Source organism: Trichoderma atroviride, chromosome 4 (genome assembly GCF_020647795.1).
Source record: "Trichoderma atroviride chromosome 4, complete sequence".
Classification (NCBI taxonomy): domain Eukaryota; kingdom Fungi; phylum Ascomycota; class Sordariomycetes; order Hypocreales; family Hypocreaceae; genus Trichoderma; species Trichoderma atroviride.
Window position 1 is genome coordinate 1,029,628 of NC_089403.1, and position 18,942 is coordinate 1,048,569.

At 48.1% G+C, this 18,942-nt stretch overlaps 10 protein-coding genes across 10 annotated transcripts; 6 read left to right on the top strand and 4 right to left on the bottom strand.

Annotated features, from left to right (window-relative positions):
• Positions 1 to 1,078: 1,078 nt before the first annotated feature.
• Positions 1,079 to 2,098, top strand: TrAtP1_007613 (uncharacterized protein). Its single transcript, XM_014092471.2, has 3 exons — positions 1,079 to 1,750; positions 1,814 to 1,899; positions 1,971 to 2,098. Exons 1-3 carry the CDS (start codon positions 1,585 to 1,587, stop codon positions 2,010 to 2,012), a joined length of 294 nt encoding a protein of 97 aa, XP_013947946.2. The 5' UTR covers positions 1,079 to 1,584; the 3' UTR covers positions 2,013 to 2,098.
• Positions 2,099 to 2,128: 30 nt separating this feature from the next.
• Positions 2,129 to 3,946, bottom strand: TrAtP1_007614 (uncharacterized protein). The gene is made up of 4 exons (XM_066113599.1): positions 3,849 to 3,946; positions 3,311 to 3,786; positions 3,131 to 3,259; positions 2,129 to 3,065 (listed from the first exon to the last, which is right to left on the bottom strand). Exons 1-4 carry the CDS (start codon positions 3,907 to 3,909, stop codon positions 2,292 to 2,294), a joined length of 1,440 nt encoding a protein of 479 aa, XP_065969685.1. The 5' UTR covers positions 3,910 to 3,946; the 3' UTR covers positions 2,129 to 2,291.
• Positions 3,947 to 4,220: 274 nt separating this feature from the next.
• On the bottom strand, positions 4,221 to 5,556 carry TrAtP1_007615 (uncharacterized protein). Its single transcript, XM_014092812.2, has 2 exons — positions 5,256 to 5,556; positions 4,221 to 5,192 (listed from the first exon to the last, which is right to left on the bottom strand). Exons 1-2 carry the CDS (start codon positions 5,442 to 5,444, stop codon positions 4,368 to 4,370), a joined length of 1,014 nt encoding a protein of 337 aa, XP_013948287.2. The 5' UTR covers positions 5,445 to 5,556; the 3' UTR covers positions 4,221 to 4,367.
• Positions 5,557 to 6,680: 1,124 nt separating this feature from the next.
• On the bottom strand, positions 6,681 to 8,732 carry TrAtP1_007616 (uncharacterized protein; the record flags this gene model as incomplete). Its single annotated transcript, XM_014092473.2, has 3 exons — positions 7,727 to 8,732; positions 7,515 to 7,655; positions 6,681 to 7,458 (listed from the first exon to the last, which is right to left on the bottom strand). The coding sequence occupies exons 1-3, from the start codon at positions 8,464 to 8,466 to the stop codon at positions 6,681 to 6,683; spliced, it is 1,659 nt and encodes a 552-aa protein (XP_013947948.2). The 5' UTR covers positions 8,467 to 8,732.
• A 1,315-nt stretch (positions 8,733 to 10,047) lies between these two features.
• TrAtP1_007617 (uncharacterized protein) lies at positions 10,048 to 10,968 on the top strand. The gene is made up of 2 exons (XM_066113600.1): positions 10,048 to 10,141; positions 10,249 to 10,968. Exon 2 carries the CDS (start codon positions 10,324 to 10,326, stop codon positions 10,855 to 10,857), a length of 534 nt encoding a protein of 177 aa, XP_065969686.1. The 5' UTR covers positions 10,048 to 10,141; positions 10,249 to 10,323; the 3' UTR covers positions 10,858 to 10,968.
• Positions 10,969 to 11,251: 283 nt separating this feature from the next.
• Positions 11,252 to 11,616, top strand: TrAtP1_007618 (uncharacterized protein; the record flags this gene model as incomplete). The annotated part of the gene is made up of 2 exons (XM_066113601.1): positions 11,252 to 11,438; positions 11,513 to 11,616. 2 exons carry the CDS (start codon positions 11,252 to 11,254, stop codon positions 11,614 to 11,616), a joined length of 291 nt encoding a protein of 96 aa, XP_065969687.1.
• A 270-nt stretch (positions 11,617 to 11,886) lies between these two features.
• On the top strand, positions 11,887 to 14,947 carry TrAtP1_007619 (uncharacterized protein; the record flags this gene model as incomplete). The annotated part of the gene is made up of 3 exons (XM_066113602.1): positions 11,887 to 12,556; positions 12,655 to 14,389; positions 14,509 to 14,947. 3 exons carry the CDS (start codon positions 11,887 to 11,889, stop codon positions 14,945 to 14,947), a joined length of 2,844 nt encoding a protein of 947 aa, XP_065969688.1.
• Positions 14,948 to 14,968: 21 nt separating this feature from the next.
• TrAtP1_007620 (uncharacterized protein) lies at positions 14,969 to 15,202 on the top strand (the record flags this gene model as incomplete). The annotated part of the gene is made up of 1 exon (XM_066113603.1): positions 14,969 to 15,202. The coding sequence occupies one exon, from the start codon at positions 14,969 to 14,971 to the stop codon at positions 15,200 to 15,202; it is 234 nt and encodes a 77-aa protein (XP_065969689.1).
• A 1,213-nt stretch (positions 15,203 to 16,415) lies between these two features.
• TrAtP1_007621 (uncharacterized protein) lies at positions 16,416 to 16,937 on the top strand (the record flags this gene model as incomplete). Its single annotated transcript, XM_014092475.2, has 1 exon — positions 16,416 to 16,937. One exon carries the CDS (start codon positions 16,416 to 16,418, stop codon positions 16,935 to 16,937), a length of 522 nt encoding a protein of 173 aa, XP_013947950.2.
• A 50-nt stretch (positions 16,938 to 16,987) lies between these two features.
• Positions 16,988 to 18,777, bottom strand: TrAtP1_007622 (uncharacterized protein). The gene is made up of 2 exons (XM_014092476.2): positions 18,352 to 18,777; positions 16,988 to 18,256 (listed from the first exon to the last, which is right to left on the bottom strand). Exons 1-2 carry the CDS (start codon positions 18,419 to 18,421, stop codon positions 17,139 to 17,141), a joined length of 1,188 nt encoding a protein of 395 aa, XP_013947951.2. The 5' UTR covers positions 18,422 to 18,777; the 3' UTR covers positions 16,988 to 17,138.
• Positions 18,778 to 18,942: the final 165 nt, after the last annotated feature.

An 18,942-nucleotide genomic window follows, 5' to 3' on the forward strand; every position in this document is an offset into this window, starting at 1 on the left:
AGCCGTTATTGGTGTAGCCGTCATCAGCTAACCTTGTGCGCCCAAAATAACACGTTATTCTCGGCTGTTATTGCTCCATCCTCACAGGTACCGGACTGCGATAGGTACTGAGCACGCGGGATGGAATAGCAAGTCGTAAATTGTTTGCTAACGGAGTATGACAGCCCATAGAGCAGTGGGTACGCCACGTCTTCAGTATACAAATCGCGGTTTGGGTTTCTGTTTCTCCTAACAAAGCTTAATATCCAAGGTCTGAGATGATATCACCATTTGACCGCCCAACTTGAAGGTCTAGGTGAGTTTCTGCCCAACAGGCTTCGAATATAACATCTAAGGGAACCGGTAATACTACCTAATAGATACACGTTGCTTGAATGCATTCTGGACCAAGTACCATGGCAGCTGAAGAAGAACTAAGGCGTAGCGCAGGGGTAAAGAAGCATACTGGCACACAAGTACCGACAGGCGTTGGTGATATGAGACCAATCTACTCAGCACGGCAAAGCAATATAAATTTCCTTGTTTTTAGTTCCTGACTTGACGTACTCTGCGTCTATAGGCCATAAATCAAGTGATTGGCAGCCCGCTAAAAATAGCACGCATGAATTCGCCTCCCTCACGGCACAGCGGCATGTATTGAGGCAGCTCATTGGGCAATTGAAACGGGGCCGAAGACCCGAGACACTGCTATAGTTGAGCCATTCAGAAAGCATCTGGGGTCGGGTTCTCGGGATGCATCCGCTAAAGTGTTTGCCACAGGGGCGTCGTAGCTAAGTGACGATTCCGCGGGAGGTAATTCTAGATGGGGCTGGGGTTAGTAGTAGTAAAACTATATCTCGTATGATAACTTCCACTGCTATTATAACCGGATTCCGAGATCCATAACCTGATGTGTAAATGAAGTACTGTATAATGCATCATTTGCCTCGACATCATCAGTCAAGAACGAGTGGCGTTGCACTGCCTTCACCTCATCGAAGGTCTCGGCATTATCCGACCATGTGAGGAAAAGTGCCAAGCAATATAACTTGGTTGAACACTTTCTACAAATAATATCCAAGAAACACCACAGGCATAGCCCTGCAACATGATACAAGGTCAACGGCTAGCTCATCATTTCCTTGTAAAGGCTGCTTGAGATCTTCCATCCCATCTACCAACCACCTTGTCGAATTGTCCACTATGCATTATTTCACAATACAGCCCAGCGGTCCTTCATTTCCTACTTGATTGATCCCCTGCATAATGACAGATACATGATGAAAGTAATTATTCTATGACCTAGCGTATCCTAGCATCCATGTCCCGGCTCAGGCACAGTTGCATAGCTGCCATTTTGTTTGGACGAGGAACAGGAAAAACAGGAATTGATGGCTGCCAAGGAAATATGATCCTGATATTCGTGGATGGGAAAGGACTCAGAATCGAATATAAATATCTCGTTGATCCCTCGCTATTCAAGTCTCTCATCATCACCAAACAGTTCAACATCAACACTCTCAAGACTCGCTTCAATCTCCACGCTACTATTCGTCAGCCTTTTTTGCTCAATACCTAATACCTAATACCTAAATCTCGTTCAAAATGCAGTTCTTCGCTGTCGCAACTCTCTTTGTCGCTGGCGTCCTCGCCGCGCCGTCTCCCAGCGGCTTAAACTCCCGCGACACTCTTTGCGCTGCTGGCCTTTACTCCACCCCACAATGCTGTGCTGTTGATGTGCTTGGAGTTGCTGATTTGAACTGTGCAGGCCGTACGTAGCCTCAAAAGCCCAGACATATTTATTGGTCCAATGATGCTGATACTGGAAATCTAGCTGTTGGCACTGTTACCACCGCCGCTGAATTTAAAGCCAACTGCGCCGCCATTGGCCAAGAGGCTCGCTGCTGTGTTCTTCCTGTTGTAAGTCATTCTACAATCTCTTGGATGCAATTGCTCTCAAGGATTGGCCATATTAATAACTATTCTTTTAGCTTGGCCAAGATGTCCTATGCCAGACTCCTCCTGGCTTGTAAATGGTCTGCAGTTAGCGGATATTGACCTTTTTATCATGTCAACGATAATGTATATCTATCGGAACTCTGTATCTGGCAACAAAGATGCTTGGAAGCTAGAAATAGTCGGAATTCTTGGGAATTAGGGCTAGATTGTGTAGATAGAGGTGCGATCTGCTATTTCGCTCTATGATTTAATATAGATAACGCATCAAATCAAGTTAAAAACCCGGGGGTTCCGTTTCCGTCCTATATCTGTGATTCCTTGTTTATCCCCACCCAATTTGCATATTATTAACATTAATTTTCTAAATTGACTTTTGATAGCCTTCGTGGAACTTGAAAGTCCACTTTAAATTCTTCAAACGCCTTGTTGTTCGAGAACGGCGGACACTTGAGCAGCTTGGAAGCTACGCAACTTTGCACCTCAGGTTCATCCATCAGCGCCCAGTATACTATGCCAAAAGGCGACGGTGGTATATATCGGTCAATTGGGGAGCTTTGCAATCGATTTGTGATGTACTGGGTGACCCTGAGTGCTTCAATGGCTAATTGACATTCGAATCGGACTTGATGAGGGAGCAAGAGACCATTTCCGTTTGCTCCATGAGCCATTTGGCAAATATATACCATATCCTCAGGTCTTACTGCATTTGGTTGCATGAATGGAAAGAGAATGTACCCTTTCAACCGCGTAAGCTGTACGAGTGCGGCGTCGCAATACAACATTTCCAGGGCCAAAGATACGGAATTGAACTCTAGAGGATTTGATAGGGTCTCGTCCAAGGAAAGAATCGAGGCAGATTTGTCAATAAAAGTTTCCCACACAGCAGTAGGATGTTCATGATGCCACGCAATACGCCATTGATGAAGCTCCGAAATATAGTCGCTTATTATGTGTTCGAATTGCGTATAGTCAAGCTGCTTGGCCATATCCTCCATCAGCCCAGGGATTTTAATTAAAATATTGAGCAGTGTGTCCTCGGTTGTATTGAGATGACGTTTCCATGGAACAGCCGCCCAGATCGGAGCTTCGAAAAGGGAGCGCCGTCGGTTTCGAACGCCCCAACAAGTCTGATAAAAAAAAGTGAGTCGCTTTGATCATCAAGATGGTCTGTTCAAACGGTGGCGTCACTTACATGCAGGATTCTACATGATCTGTATGTAGAAATCAGTGTTTCTTGCTCAAAGTACTCGGGTCCGCAGTACACCAAAATCTGGTTCAAGCCATCGATATGAGTATTCCCGGTACGATCTTGCACTGACCACTTGTATATGTTAGCAGTAATACACTCATTTCGAGTAAAAAGAGTACTCACCTCATACATGGCCATCATAAAGACTGCAGGCACCAGCCTCGCTAATGCCGTTTTATCTGTCTGCTCAATCAAATCTCGAGCTCGGTGTAGAGCTTCTGCATAAAAGGCCTGAGATTTCGCCAGCATTGTCGGAGCTTTTAGCTCCTTTCCCATGCACCCATATATAATGGCCAAACTACAAAGCCGGTTCACAGTAGGTGAGCCGGCATCAATCGCTGCCTTCAACGTCGGATACCAATAAGGCGCCCACTGATACACAGATTGGAAGTATGAATGAAGCTCCTCATCAAATCTCCCCATGGCCATTCTCGTTAAGCACCCGTCATTCGGAATGCTAAGACTTTTGGTCGCTACGCACGGCGATTTGGCGCCATCTTGATTCATAGCCACATAATGCTGCATCCGTAGGACAGGCTGGTAACCTCTGCAAAAATGGCCGGAGCGAGAACATTGGCCGCATGATGGCTTGGCTTTGTCTACATCATATAAATCCTGAATTAGAAGAGCTAGACATGTAATAGAGACTGTCAACTCTTACCGCATTTCACGCGCCTTTTTCGACACGTATGGCAGTAGCCGCTGGTTGGGTATCGCCCCATGTTTGTGACAAGCTAATCGGCCTGCTCACTAGACAACTCGGTGAATAAAGGAGAGAAAGAGAGAGAGAAATGATAAAAGTTGCCGTACGAATTGCTTGGTCGCAAATATGTGCTTACTGCGGTGCTGGGATTTGTAATCGCTTCAAGCTGTAATCCTTGCACTATAATGCTGGTCCTGACCGTCACCATCATACTATAAGCGACGCTAACAACTCGACCGATTCGCTATTACACAGTGTCTTATACTGCATATTGAACTGGCAATTATCCCCTGCTTATTTTTATAGCCATAGAACAAGGAAAGCTTTTTTAGGTGAATGATAGTATTATATGTATGTATAAAAGTATTCGTTCTGATCTACATCCTGCACTTCCAAACTGCCACCGCAAAGTTCCTTAAGAGGGCCCTTTATTACAAAAATATGGTTAGAGCATCGTTGTGCTGTAACAATAACTCGTTAAACAAGAGTTACCTTATTGTTTAGCCATGTGAGATTTGCCGGCTTCATGGTAGCTGCCGTGCTGCCAAAGAATTCCACGAGACGCTGTGCGACCCATTCAGGATTCTCATCTGCGATCCAATGACCAGCCTTTGGAACTACTTCGTAAGTTCCATTGTCGCTGAGACTACCCCACACTTGTTTAATTTGACTCGCCGGTGCAAGGCTCGCTTCACCACCCAGAGCAAGGAAAGGCATCTTGAGTGTCGAGTTTGCAAACACTTTGGTGAAGAGCGCATGGTCCGCTGTTGTTGAAGCGGTAGAGAAAGGACCCAACATACTGCGCAAGAAACCTGGCTTGCTGATGCTAGTCGCATAACGCTGGAGAACATCGTCCGGAACCGCTTCAGTACCACTGTAGCTAGCATGATAAAAGTACCAAGAAAGCATGTCCTTTTCACGACCGCGGATGAAAAACTCTGCGGCGTCCGTAATGCTAAAGAAAGCTAGCTGCCAGTTGGCGTAGAGATCCCATGTAGGAGAGGGACAAGAGTACTCCTCGTATCCGAATCCTGGAAGGAGGTATTCAGATACACCGAGCGATGTAACCGAGTCCGGAAACAGAGCTGCGAGGGCAGATGCCGCGCCGGCGCCTTTATCGTGAGAAAACACCAAGGTTTGGTTGACTTGCAGAAAGTCAAGAAGACCTTTGAGATCAGAAGCCATGGCTTCAGCACTGTAGTCGTTGTCTGCTGGAATAGAGCTATCTCCAGTGCCGCGGTTATCAGGAGCAATAATTGTATAATGAGAAGCGAGAATAGGGCCCATAACACGCCATGTATACTGCGACATAATAAAAGAATGAGTCATGGAAGGGCACAGCAGCAAAGATCAGTAAAAACTCACGCTGTGTTGCGGATTTCCGTGAACGAGCAGTAAAGGAGGTCCACTTCCTGCGTAGCGGAAATGAATGCTCACGTTACTCAACTGAACTCGACCATGGTCCCAGTCAGCGAACGGAGCTGTGTCGGCTGAGACGAAAGGGACGCAAGCGACAGTAATGATGGAAGCAAGTTGAGAAAAATTTGGAAACATGTTGAATATATGAAGAAGGTATTCGATCCGATAACGCAAGCGTGCAACGAAGTAAGGGATTGTATTGCTAGATCTCAGCGGATAGAGCGTTCGTAGACGAGTGATACAGACCTCAACTTCTGAAGCATCGATGAGAGCGATGAAACCTCATTATATAGTCTACAAATTATTTTAGACAAGAATATCCCCTTGACTTGGCTTACAAATGAACAATAAGGAGATACTGCTAGATACTCATTGCAATACCGTCATATCAATCTGGATTTACAATCATCGGGATAGGAGTCATCGGGATAGGAGTAACTTCAAGTTAGTAAACCCAAATGTAAGCAACAGTTATGGAGCTAAATACCGAGGAAATTTCCGTATCCACTCGTAGGATTCAGTTTATACTCGTCTTCGCAATCGTTGCAAGTGACGCCAATATCAGCATGGGGAGATGCGAATTTTTTTTTTTCTACTCGACAAAACAAAATTCCAAAGGCAGCGACTCTGGTTGCTTAACTACATTATAGCGAGTCACTCCAAATTCTTATCTGCACGCCGTCGCATCTTGGTCCAAGTTCCGATATATCGCGAGATACAGAGCGTTTCGCCACGAGTCGGCAGACAGAGCAGTAAGCTCATTTTAGACTATCTCATCGGGTTATGCACCTCGACAAAACTAGCCCATTTGAGAATAGACGTCGCGGCGAAAAAAACGGTCAATTTCTCCACAGTTCACCACGTTTGACCAGGCTTAGCTCTACGCCCCTTAAAAATGGAGCTTTCAAGTTCTTATACTGGGTGTTCAGCCTAGCTGTCATATACTTCGGCTCAGAAATGGCAGGCTGCTGGATATTAAATGCTGTGTTATCTATATCCACAACATTATATGCTGATTTTACATCTGCCGCGGATCATAAAGGCTTCCCGGCCGTTCCGGCTTTCCAAGAAACGTGTAAGTCAATCGTGAAAATTACCAACCACAATGCACACATCGCAAATTTAGAACAGATTAATCACTTTGCATTGCTACTCGAACTTTTTATTAAAAAGGCGTTACTTTAACCTGCGCCATGTTGTTGTTGATCCAACCTTCATGAAATCATTAGTATCTACTTCAGTCTGTAAGTGATATAGCGGCTTTACACATTTGTTACTGTGTGTCCTCCATAGCACATCCGCCTTTACCTCGTTGGAGCATAAGAAGTGGTATTTTGACGTTTCTTCTCCATCCAAGTCTGCTTCGCCTCTTCAGTGCTCAGGCTGATAATCTTCAGCATCCTCGCCTTGCCAGCCCTCAACAGTGTTCCTTTCCATCCTCACAAAAAGCAGCGCTATTACAAAGGCCATTCCCGCAAATCCTATTGCCAAGTATTCGGCTCCTCGGTAGCCTCCCACAATATCCGTCCCGTTTTTATTCACGTTGACCTCGACCGTCCCGGCAAATCCCAGTCCCGTACTCAATCCGTACGTAAAAAGGGCTCCAAGCAGAGATCCAGCAGTTCCTTGATGCTTTTTACTCACAATGCTACTGGCAATAATCTGGCCAGCGGCAAATATCATGTCTCCCGTGCATCCGGCGAAAATCATGGCAGGGAATACCTGCGCCCACCAGACTTCCTCCACTGGCATAGTGACAACAAGAACATTCATTGCTACCGCGCCAAGAGAGCCGAGACAAAGGACGACCTCGGCTTGCACTCTGCTTACGACCCATGCTGCAAAGAAAGCAGATGCCGATCCAGTAATTGCCATTGGTAGAAAGGAAAGGCCAAGCAACACCGGACCCCAGCCTCGCAGGTTGGCCAGCCAGACGGTGACGTACCAGCAATAGATACCCACGCTCATGAAGACGCAGAACAAGACCAGAATGAGAGCGCCAAAAGACGGCACTTTCCAGATACCAAAGGGGAGTATTGGGGTTGTTGCCCACTTTGCTTCCCAAACCAGGAACAGGGCGAAATGAGCAATGGCAACGATGAGTAGCACGTATTCGTATGGATTCGACCAACCGGCAATCGGAGCTTGACTATAGAACACACTCGTCAGTAACCGCATATGGATGATGGATCTCTTTCAGCTTACTTCCAAACAAAGTTGAATAGGATCAATCCTGCAACGCCGAGGTATGCTCCTATCCAGTCGACGGCTCCATCGGGGTCCAAAGGTTCGTCATCCGGAACACTGATAATCGCTGCACCAAATATCACCGCGCCTAGAACAGCCCTATCATCAACGGTTAGCCGCCGCAGCTTATATCTGTGAATACATGCAATATCGAGGACAGGACACCATACAGGAAGAAAAAGAGCCATGTCCAATCAGTCCATTCAAACAAGATACCGGCAATGGTGCATCCACCGGCGCCGCCGGCCGGCCCCATGGAAGCAAAGAGAGCCAGTGCCAAGTTTCGTTGTTTTCCAGGAGGGAATGTTGTCGTTAAGAGAGCCACGGCGTTGGGAACAAGGAGGCCGCCTCCTATCCCCGCAAGCGCTCTCATGAAGCTGATGCCGACGATATTTCGTCCGTATGCCGTGGCCAACATCCAAAAGACCCAAATGGCTGAGCCAAGCGTCATGACTCTCTTGTGTCCATAGACGGCACCCATCCGACCACTGATCAAGACAAAGGAACCTTGGGTTAGCGGATATGATGCAGCGATCCAGGTCGCCAACGAGTCTGATGCGCCCACAGCGCGGCCGACCTTGAGTGCACCGACGATACCAGCTCCATATGCAAACATTTGCACGCCCTGCGTGAGAACAACTAGTACCATGAGAGTGTAGGCTCTCTTTTTTGATATAGTCGTGGCTCGCGATACCGTGGTGTTTAGCGCAGGCAGAATCCCGGCCTCTATGTCATTTCGCACGCTCGTTTTCGTCCTGATTTTCTCGACTGTCAAATCTGGCTCCATGGGAGTGACGTCTTCGCTGATTTCGTCTTCAACGGTAGACCCAGAGTCCCGAGGAGTGGCCTCGGAACTCTGTGACTTCGACGGTGGTATCATCTGGGGCGAGGGGGAAGTCATTGTTGGCATTGCAGACTCAGAGACGCACACTCAAGACGCAACTAGGCATGACTACATTTTTCAGAGACAGGCTTTATATAACGGCGGGCTCACACGCAGTAGGCACATTATGGATGTCTATTGCAATCGATTGCTTGCATAATCGATGCCAGGGAGAAGAGTATAGTAATTCGTAGAGATAGCAGTGACATTTGTCAGGTAGGACCAAAGTTACCGTGGTAGGCATTGAAGGTTTGCCTTGTGTCGTTCGTTGTCGGATGCAATGTGGAGAGCACATCACGAACGAGTAGACCTTCTATTGAGATGTGATATATTCTATTAGGCTAAGATGTGCCATTTAATTTCCCCATTAGTACAACGCACTTGAATACCGAGTTCCGCCGTTCATTACTTGTACAATCTCCGATGTAAAGTTGAGTTTTGTATCGGAGATAATAGTACCCATATTTGTCAGCTAAGATCAAGGTTACATCGATAATCACGAAATACTACTAGTATTATCATCTTTATTCGCCCTATCGCAGAAAACTCACAGAGGGAGCTCGAATCGCAGATTGAACCCAGATCTAAGATGCAAGCTACGGCAGTTTATTCCCCTTTGAGGGAAGTCCCCTGAATAATATCGACAGTAGTATATAAGTAGCTAGCCGCCAGCTCTTAGCTCTAGGAAGAATTAAGACCTCCATGTGCATTGAACAAGAGATCCCACTCGGGATCACGGCCAGTCAGCCGCCCCGACACCTATAGAGACAAGGTGGCCAATATCTCCGTAGGTTGCTTATGAGCTCCATTCGCTCCATCGCATAGACTTTCCCTTACATGGGAGTTTTCAGCATCCACGGGCGGTCCGAGCAATCTTTGCCCTGCTGTAGGTGCGGGTAGGGCTCGGATCATGCCATTTCCCCACAAGGCCCCATGCATCGATCGTATTTCAGCGGCTTGTTAGTCGTTTTCTAGCCTCCACTTGCTACTACATGAACAGTCCTTCGGCAGCTTCCTGTATATACACATGCCGCCCCCACTGCCTGCGGCTGGGGATGAATATGAAGAGCTACGCTGACGATGCAAGATCTTATACATGGACATGAAGTGTATTACTACCTACTATATACCAGTACAGTAAAGCTTAAAGCAATGCATAAAAGTAAAGGAGTTTTAGTCATTGTGTGGATATAGATTTGGAGATACTTCATGAACGCATGTCAAAAACTACGCCAGTCATAGCAGTTGATCAAGTCAAGCACTTGTAATCCAAGAGATCAAAAATCCGATATGGGCAATTCACATGTATCTTACTACCCAGCGAAGAGCTGAATGGGCAGCTGCGTAGCGTATATACGTATCTGATATTCTAATCCGTGAGGCGAATACGCCCTGCTGCATTGTCTGTTGGCAACAGTTTGGTTGCATCGTAATGGAAACGGAGTCAAGCTATAGACAGGGGCGAGTGTAAGTTGAACAATACAGCAAAGAATTTCCTATTTTGGGATATGGTGCCAAGCCGCTATCGGCACATGCTGGGCTGGAGTCACAGCAAAGCGCTTAAGCTCTCGCGACGGCTCATAATGCGGCACGTTTTCTTTGTCAGCAAAAAGCCCCATCTATCCATGAACGCAGCGGCATTTTCTATTCTAATCATGGCTTGTTATTACCTCTATCATATGCTCTAATTGACTATTTTATAGTAAGCTTTCCAATACCTAGCTATTGGTCGAGTGTAGCACCCGCAGCTTCCAAACGCGACCACATATGTGACACAAGTTCTGAAGACGGACTAATGTCAGTAAACAGAGCAAATAGGCAATACCATCTCTATCTCTCTATCTTAGGTGTTTATCGAGCTCTCCAAGGAGTAGTCCAGCGGTCATGGCTGTTCCATCATGGTATATATCCTCTGAGCTGGCTAGGCTAGACCCGGCTCATTGGGGCAAGTGGTTGAGAAACATTCGCAAATATTCACACACGATGGGGATCTGGCAAAGAATAAATCCAGGCCTAGCAGAGCACCCTGATGATGCTTTTAATATCTATGTTGGGCTCGACGAGGTCTACGATCCCTCTCAAGCTAGAGACTACGCTGCAGGGCTCTACGACAAAGAAAAAGAGGATGTTACAGACGCCGACATCGTCTTTGCAAAAGAAATTGTGCTCATGGGCGCTGATTTCGAGCGAGAATGTCTTATGGATCGCAAGCAACGAGCGAGCGAAGTTAATGAAAAGATCCGAGATTGGATTTTGGCGACGGTCAACAGCGGCTTGCTTCAATTCATGTTCATGAGTTTCTACAGTGAGCACCCGGGTGACCAGGTTATGACTACCCGGCAGATGCTCAAGAGCTTGCAGCATCTTTCTGGCCAGCGAACAGGTCAAGTGCCAGCAGCGCAGCGCACATGTGCTTGACTCTGGATTTGGGCGGTGAACAGGCCACAGCTGGAATATTGTTACACCAGCCCCGAAGGCAGAACTCCATAGCCGTAGAATTTACAGCTGCCATCTTTTCTTCTTCTCTCATCCTTTGTCTACATTCTATCTTCCAACTGCAGTCATCATCATGCCATGCAAGAGACGGTCACAGAGCCCGGCTGAGGCCGCAGAGATCCAGATCCTCGACAAAAGACAAAAGAGCGAAGACAACAGCATATTCAAGGTCAATTTCGAACCAAGACCAGGTAGACCTAGTGCTCCATCTAGAATGACTCTCACCAGTGTAGAATGGTCGGCTGGATCGCCCTTGCCGCTGTCATTCGCCCCATGTGAATTCATACCTAGTTCTCAATTTGAGCCACAAGCTGCCATGCCACTCGACGATGACGAAAAGGAGTGCGCAGTAAAAGAGTGGATATCAACAGCATATGAATCGCGCCCACGGTTTGCACGCTTGCTGTCTCTAGAGTGGCTAGAAGAAGGGAACGACGAACTATTAGCTGCGTACTTGGGTTTCAATACAGTACCTCATCTGTACTACTTCATGCATTTTCAAGGTAAAGAACTGCTGCTACTTTTAGAAACCGAACGTTTTATTACCATTTTCTTAAAATGCTGATCCGATCAACAGTGCCGAACCAGTTGAGACGTTTAATTCAGATCTACTACCAGGAATACTGCAATCGCCTTTATATATCAATGATGGATTTATTTCCTCCTGCTTCTGGGGTATAGGAACAATTCAGAAGCCTATGGAAGAAGGATCTAAGATGGCTTAGATTGGCACTTGATACAAGTTCTACTGATCAAGTACTTGTTTCATCTAGGCAATCTCAACAGGAGCTGGTAGAATATGAACTCAACGTTACTCTGGGAGATATCAATCCGGAATTATCGTTTCTGGCCGCATCATACAAGTTAATCCGGGCATATCCTAGCCGCTTCTGTCAACGACTACCTCGGAAACAGAGCGAATATACTTGGGGTATCCACCATGAAGATTGGATGCGGGCGTATGCCATGACCACCTTTACATGTGCAAGGCACATTCTCATTGCGAATGACCTGGATAGCAAACGCGACGTGACTCTATTTGAGTTTTCTGGAGAGCCACGCAAACCGATGTTTTATGGCTATGCCACAGATGAATTGTTGGCACAGGTGATGACGGCGTCTGACGGAGACGGTTTGAAGACTGCTACAGAATTGGAAAGTGGTACAGCTAAAATGCCGAATCCATGGCAAATGGCATCAAAAGCCAGAATTACTCATGTCATCAACACTGCCGGACTTTTACAGTCCAAGACTGCCGCCGAATGCCATCGGATAATTCACAATACTGATGGCGCATTATCCGAGATCATTACGGAAACGGTCTGCACAACACTCCACACCCTTGTTCCTGGAGTTGACTTGGACCACGGGATAAACGCTTCGAAAGTCTCGCCCAAAATGCAGAGATTTACAATTACTAAGAGCGAGAGTGAATCATTGCGAAAGCTGCTCAAGTCAATGTTCCGTCGGGTAGAGTTTGATGCGCCTCAACACATAGACGCACGGCTTGGAGGCAACCAGTATACCAACGAGGGCTCGATGGGCTGGACTTTTGACGTGAGCACCTTGTCTATTAATCCATATAATTCAGTGGTAAAAGCCAATGCGCCTCAGTTCATAGGTATGCTCTTCTCCCCAGTCTTCAAATAACGTTGTTTTAGCCAGTAGATATGTTATTAGGATCAGTATCATCGTGCATCATGCTAACCATAGGTATAGATGCCGGCCAATTGGCGATATTGTTAGACGGACCTCTGCGAACTGCGATACTAAACGGCGAATCCGATACTGAAAACACATTTCTGGCATTGCTGGCCTTGAAACTGTTGATTGATCAGAGATGGCGCACAATTGACAGCGGTACACTCCCTATTGAAGAAGCTGACCGACTTTATAAACCAAGCATCATATTTGTGCCTTCGGTAATCTTACGACAGTACTTTTTAGAAATCAGATCCCTTTGGATGGGAATATTCGACATTTGGTTGCTATGTGACGCTAACGACGAACACATGAATGCAGACCAGATATCCAACACGATTAATAATACTAAAAAACTTCAAGAGCACACCAATCTCTGGACTACAGAGCATAAGAAACCCAGCACTGCGCAAACAGTCCTCTTGATGTCGTACGAAACTGGGATGAAGCTCATGCTGAGTGCTGAAACTGATCAGCCGCAACACAGCCAAGAGATACAAGGCCAGGTGACTCAGCAACATCGTGCTACTGACGTGGCTACAGATCAAACATTCGCAAAAGATCTTGGGAAGAAAATGCACGAGAGCGGCCATGGAAATAATGAAACCGATTTTCATCATCCATCCAGCCCCCAGGATGTTACCACTCGAAATTATCGCGAGAAGATGGTTATACAAAACGTCATGTGGAATGTGGTAATTCTCGAGGAGTGCCACTTGATCAAGAAAGAGACCACTAGCTACAAGCTAGCAAAGAAGCTGGACAGAGATGCTATGCTTTTAGTTTCTGAAAATCCCTTGACCACCCTGAACGATTTGTACGGTTATCTCCTATTACTATGGGACATGGCTTGGCCATTCGCCTATTCATCTGAGTTGGACTCGACTTTATGCCTGACGCTTTATGATCCAGCAACATATAAGCACTTGCTCAAGAGAGAAGACTTGCTTGGAGTCACATTAACGCAAGTAGTGGCCAGGGAAGAATTAATGGTTGATAAGCTCACCCCACGACAAAGACAGCGATGCAAGGAGTACACTAAATTCGTACTCGAGGGACGTGGACCAGCATACCTACTTCACCCAGAGCTTTATAAAGACTTTTGGCATAAGAGTGAATGCAACGTCAGCACTATAGTGCCCATTATTCGGAAGACTTTAGAAATGGTGTCCACGCGGCTAATCTCGCCCACCCCCAAGAAACCTTTAAGTGGCGATAGCACATCCATGAGCAGAGAGAATGCCGGCCTAACCGTCCAGACAGTGGAGCTCATTTCAATAGAAAGACTCTCAGCCAAGAAAAAGCTTGAGGAGCACGTATCCCAAGTCCTCAAATACCCCGAAGAATTGTATGTTGAAGCAGAAGATGTTGAAGCGATGCTAGAAAGCGCGGTCTGTCGGCATTTATCTATGGTATCGACAGATCTCAACAGCATCGCATTGACTACTCCAACCAAAGGAATGTTGAATCTTCTATCAGATGTTCAAGAAAAAGTCATCCCAACCGCGTCTACGGAAGGATCAGCAGATATTAGAAACCGACCGGGCACGTATGATACAACTGGCGGCTTAGAGTGGTTGTTCTATCAAACCAGAGATTCGCAGAGGTATACCTTCCCTAGAGACAGACAGAGTCAAGTACGTTATTCTGCTTGGGACAGTCCGAAATATAGCTATGTCCTACTGAGAGCTCTTAAGGCTAAAGAGCGGAATGAGAAACTGTTGGTGTGGGCGAACAACCCGTTGATATCTCAGTAAGTTGATTTATTATCAAAATATCGTCTCTTTTTCACATGCCCGGTTCAATCATCATGACAAAACAACCCGTTACGGTGCCCATACCTAGAAATACCAATTGGTTGACAGTGAACAGGGTTATTAACGCGCTGCTGGTGACTTGTGGGATCAAAACCCTTCACTACTCTTCGAGGCACTCTCAATCGGAGGGAAAGCAAGCTGTAGAAGCTTTTAACGACCCACAATCTCCATACACATGCCTTGTTACATGCATGCAGCTCTCTTCTTCACGGCTAAATCTTCATAAATCTTGTCACAGAGGAATTATCGTCGAGCTCCCAACGAGTCACCCGGCACTTTTAAGCACAATAGGCTGCCTTTGGCACGTTGGAAAAGAGCACAACGTGGAATGGGACATTCTCATCGCCAAAAACACCTTTGATGCCTTTATTGAAGGAAGCATCATGAAGCAGCGTTCCGCTGTCGTCGCCGTGACAGCCCAAATTGATTCCGCCATCATTGGAGAAGCGCGAATGATTTGTGCATATGAGATTCTAAAACAGCAGTTTGGGTAGGAATACTCGCGGTATCCAAGAATGAGAGCGCCATGGAACGAGATGGATGATGAGGATATGCGCCACGAGGGATACTTTTACTCGGCGCTTGCCGATTTCTTCTTCCAAAATCCGGACCAGGCGTTCTTGGTGGGTCGATACAACATTCGACAGATTGCTCTAGCTTGGAAGATGGGAATGAAGATTACCATTGGCATGGTAAAGCGGCCAGTGCCCTTGGGAGCTGGTGAAGGCCTGGCTCTTCAATTTCTGTGATGTTATCTGAATTGCAGGATTTATGTGCGTAAGCGATATAGTCAGAATGATTAGCCTCGGTTGTCGCAGAGTGTGTGAGATTGAGTACGGATATGAGAAATACAAAGAGAGCAGCTAATATGACGGAAGATGAAGGCGTGCAGAATGCAAGTTCTAGGGATGGAATAATGGACAAGCGACGTTGCTTTAGTGTAGTAAAGACTGGACCTAAAATGGGCATATTTACTGATTAGTTCACAGTGTTTATGAAGATGGCCTGTTAGCTCAGATAGTCAAGATAATTCTCATCTCCTCACATGCAAGCTTCGCAAGCTTCTGTCAATGCCAGCATCACCAATGCAACATGGACAATGCCGAACAAAACAACGTGCTTAGACGCAGATCAACTCTTCACATGCACGAAATAAAGCACGTCGCCGAGCACATGAAAAAAAAAAAAAAAAAGAATGATCAAGAGCCAAGAAAGCTGCCGCGGCACCAGCCATTAGTTCCAATTTACCCCAGATCTCACTCACTCCACTCTTGCAGCTTTTTGTTCTAGCCCCCCCCTCCGCCGGCAGCTTTCCCCGCAAAGGAGCTCAAAGATGGTGTGCGGTGCCTGGTGAGAAGCAAGAAGAAAACATTTGCGGGGAAAAGAAACGAAAACACAATACAATTGCTCAGGAGGCAAAAGGGACAAAAGAAGCTTGCTGCACTGCAACCCGCATTGTTGGAGCTTGTCCACGTCAGGCTTGGTACGGCGTTGCAGTGAGCCGGTTGAGCTGCCTGATCTGGTGATAGGGCCGGGGTATTGGGGGGAAAGCAAAATGACGGATACGACGATCACTTCTGTTGTTGATGTTAGCAGGTAGGTGTGTTTGCTTGATGGGACGTAATGCAATTTCGTGAGAGTAAGAAAATGGATATGGGGAATGAGGCTAAAAGTCGTGTGTGGTTGGGCGATGTTGTATGAATTGAGCTGTATGCGGTGTAGCAGTTGGTGCCCAGATTGGGCGGCATGTGAGGGTATATAAACCTGACGATGGACTCTCTTTTCTATTTCCTGGCTTGAAGAGACTGCTCGGATTGTCAACTGTTGCTCTTGGTGTTTTACCTCAGCTGTCTTGGTTCTTGTTTGACTATCTCATCAACAATTGACTATCTCATCAACAATTGACTTACACGTTCTTATATACACCGTCAACAACACCAAACCATCACCACAACCGCAACAATGAAGTTCCAGCTCCTCTCCCTCCTCCTCCTCCCCTCCGCCCTCGCCCAAACAGCCCCAAACCCCATCCTCACCGCCCTCGGCACAATCACCAGCGACACCACCAGCCTCAACACCACCGTCGCAAACTTCGACGGCGACCCCCTCGCCCTCATCAAAATCACCGTCCAGTCGGCCCAGCTGCTCTCCGACATCAACAAGGGCACCGACACCGCCAACAAGGCCGCCAACCTGACGCTCGACCAGACGCTCGCCATCGCCACGGCCACGCTGGCCCTCGCCACGGACGTCAACCAGACCATTACGACAATCATCAACACCAAGCCCAAGTTTGACAAGCTGCTGGTGGTGGACCCCGTGATCCTGCTCAACCTCAAGCTGGAGCAGGACGCGACGCGCAAGTTTAGCGCGGCGGTGGTGGCCAAAGTGCCCGAGGCGCTGCAGTCGGTTGCGCAGGGCTTGACGCAGGGGATTGACGATAGCTTCTCGGAGGGGATCGCGGCGTATGAGCAGTTCTTGTAGGGCTGCTGGTCGGTGATTAATGATGACGATGATGCTGGATATGTTGGCATGTCAGTACAATATATATGAGTCTGAATGCTGTAAATGAGTATATATAAAGACATCACAAACTCTTGACCTCCTGTTCATTGTCAAGCTGTCATGTATGCAAAATAATTTGAACAATAAAAAAAGCTTTTCATTTCATTTCTTTCACTTCTTTCAATCCATCTGATCCACCGTCTCTGCATCCGTCGCGCCATTCTCCGTCCCCGCAATGCCCTTCGTATCAGCCTCGCTGATCGTAAACCGCCATCCAAACTTGTCCTCCCGCTTGCCCTGCTGAATGCCCTTGAGCTCGGCCAGCACCTTCAGGCACACCGCGCCGGGCTCCTCCTGGCTCTCGGGGATGTACGTCACCGTCTCCTCGCCGCCAGAGGCCGTCACGTTCTTTGCGCTGCCGAGGCCGCTTGTGCCGCGGCGGGTGATGCTCCGGATGGGCACCAGCGCGGCGGCGGTTCCGGCAGCAAAGACCTCGCTAAAGGAGCTCAGCTCGCCGTACTTGATGGGCCGCTTCTGGACCTTCCAGCCGAAGCTCCGGGCAATGGCCAGCACGCTGTCCGAGGTGACGCTGTCGATGACGCTCTTGGAGTCGGGCACGACCAACGTGATGTCGTCGGCGCCGCCGGGGCCCGTCTGCACGCCGATGAAGGCGCTGGTGCTGAACTCGTCAATCTCCTCGTGCTTGACGCTGTCCAGGTGCAGCGTGATGCCGTAGCCCTCGGTGCGCGCCTTGTCGCTCCAGCGCAGCACCGGCGCGTAGTTTCCGCCAACCTTGACGTGGCCGGTGCCGTTGGGCGCCGCGCGGTCAAAGTCCTCGAGGATCAGGCCCTTGACGGGGTGCACGCCGTGGTAGACGCCCGTGGGGATGACAAAGACGCAAAAGGTGTACTCCTCGGGCGCCGTCAGGCCCAGCTGCGCGCTGGAGCCGTAGATCTGCGGCCGGATGTACATGGCCGCGCCCGTCTCGTGGGGAGGCACGAAGCCGGCATTCAGCGCCACGGCCGCCTTGCAGGCCTGCACAAAGAGGTCCTCGGGCACGGGCGGCATGCACACCACCTCGGCCGAGTGCTGCATGCGCACGGCGTTCTTGTCCGGGCGGAACAGCGCAATCTCGTTGTCGCCGGGCAGGCGGAAGGCCTTGAGGCCCTCGTAGGCCTGCTGGCCGTAGTTGAGGGCGGGCGCCATGCCGTGAATGCGGATGAAGGGGTCGGCGACATATTTGAGCGGCGTCCACTTGCCGGTGTGCACCGAGTAGGTCGATTCGATGTGGCCGTTGACTGGAGGGCGCTGGAGTTAGCAGAGAGCAACAATGGTCTTGAGACGGCAGAAGATGGAGATCGAGACGGGATATAGCAAGGGCTTCGAGACTCACCTTCTCGGATCCGGAATCCGACGTTGGACCAGTCAATGGTGTTGACCGGAGGCGGAGGGAAAGCACCCATTGTGAAAGAAGAGCTGTTTCTGTGTTGTAAAACGGTTGACAATGATTGGCAACTCGACAATTGCTTCCGTCACACAAGCAGAAGCAAAATCCAAAAGACAGTTGATCAATTGGTCCAAGAATGAGTGAGTCAGGGGCCCGAGGTAGCAAAGCAATGACAAGACAGCTCTATCAGATTTCAGCCGGAGTGGGTAAGGAACACCGGCGCCACGTAAATCACAGTGAGAACCCAAAAAGTTTAGAGTCAGAACAAACAACTCAACTATAACGCAAACTCGGGGGTCATCAGCACACGTATATGTATTCTTCCATCCGTCCTACTCCAAATCACACGCCCTTTCCATCCCTTCACTCCATCATACCAACCACTGTAATCTGTGTCACTGCCCATGTAAGCTCTGCCTGCACTGATTGCATCACCACCCCGATCTCGCTTGGCCCCTCCACAGCCTCCGCTTCCGGCCCTATTGGTTTTTTTTTTCTTCAACCAACTCAACTGGTCCTAGCGCCATCAATGCTAAA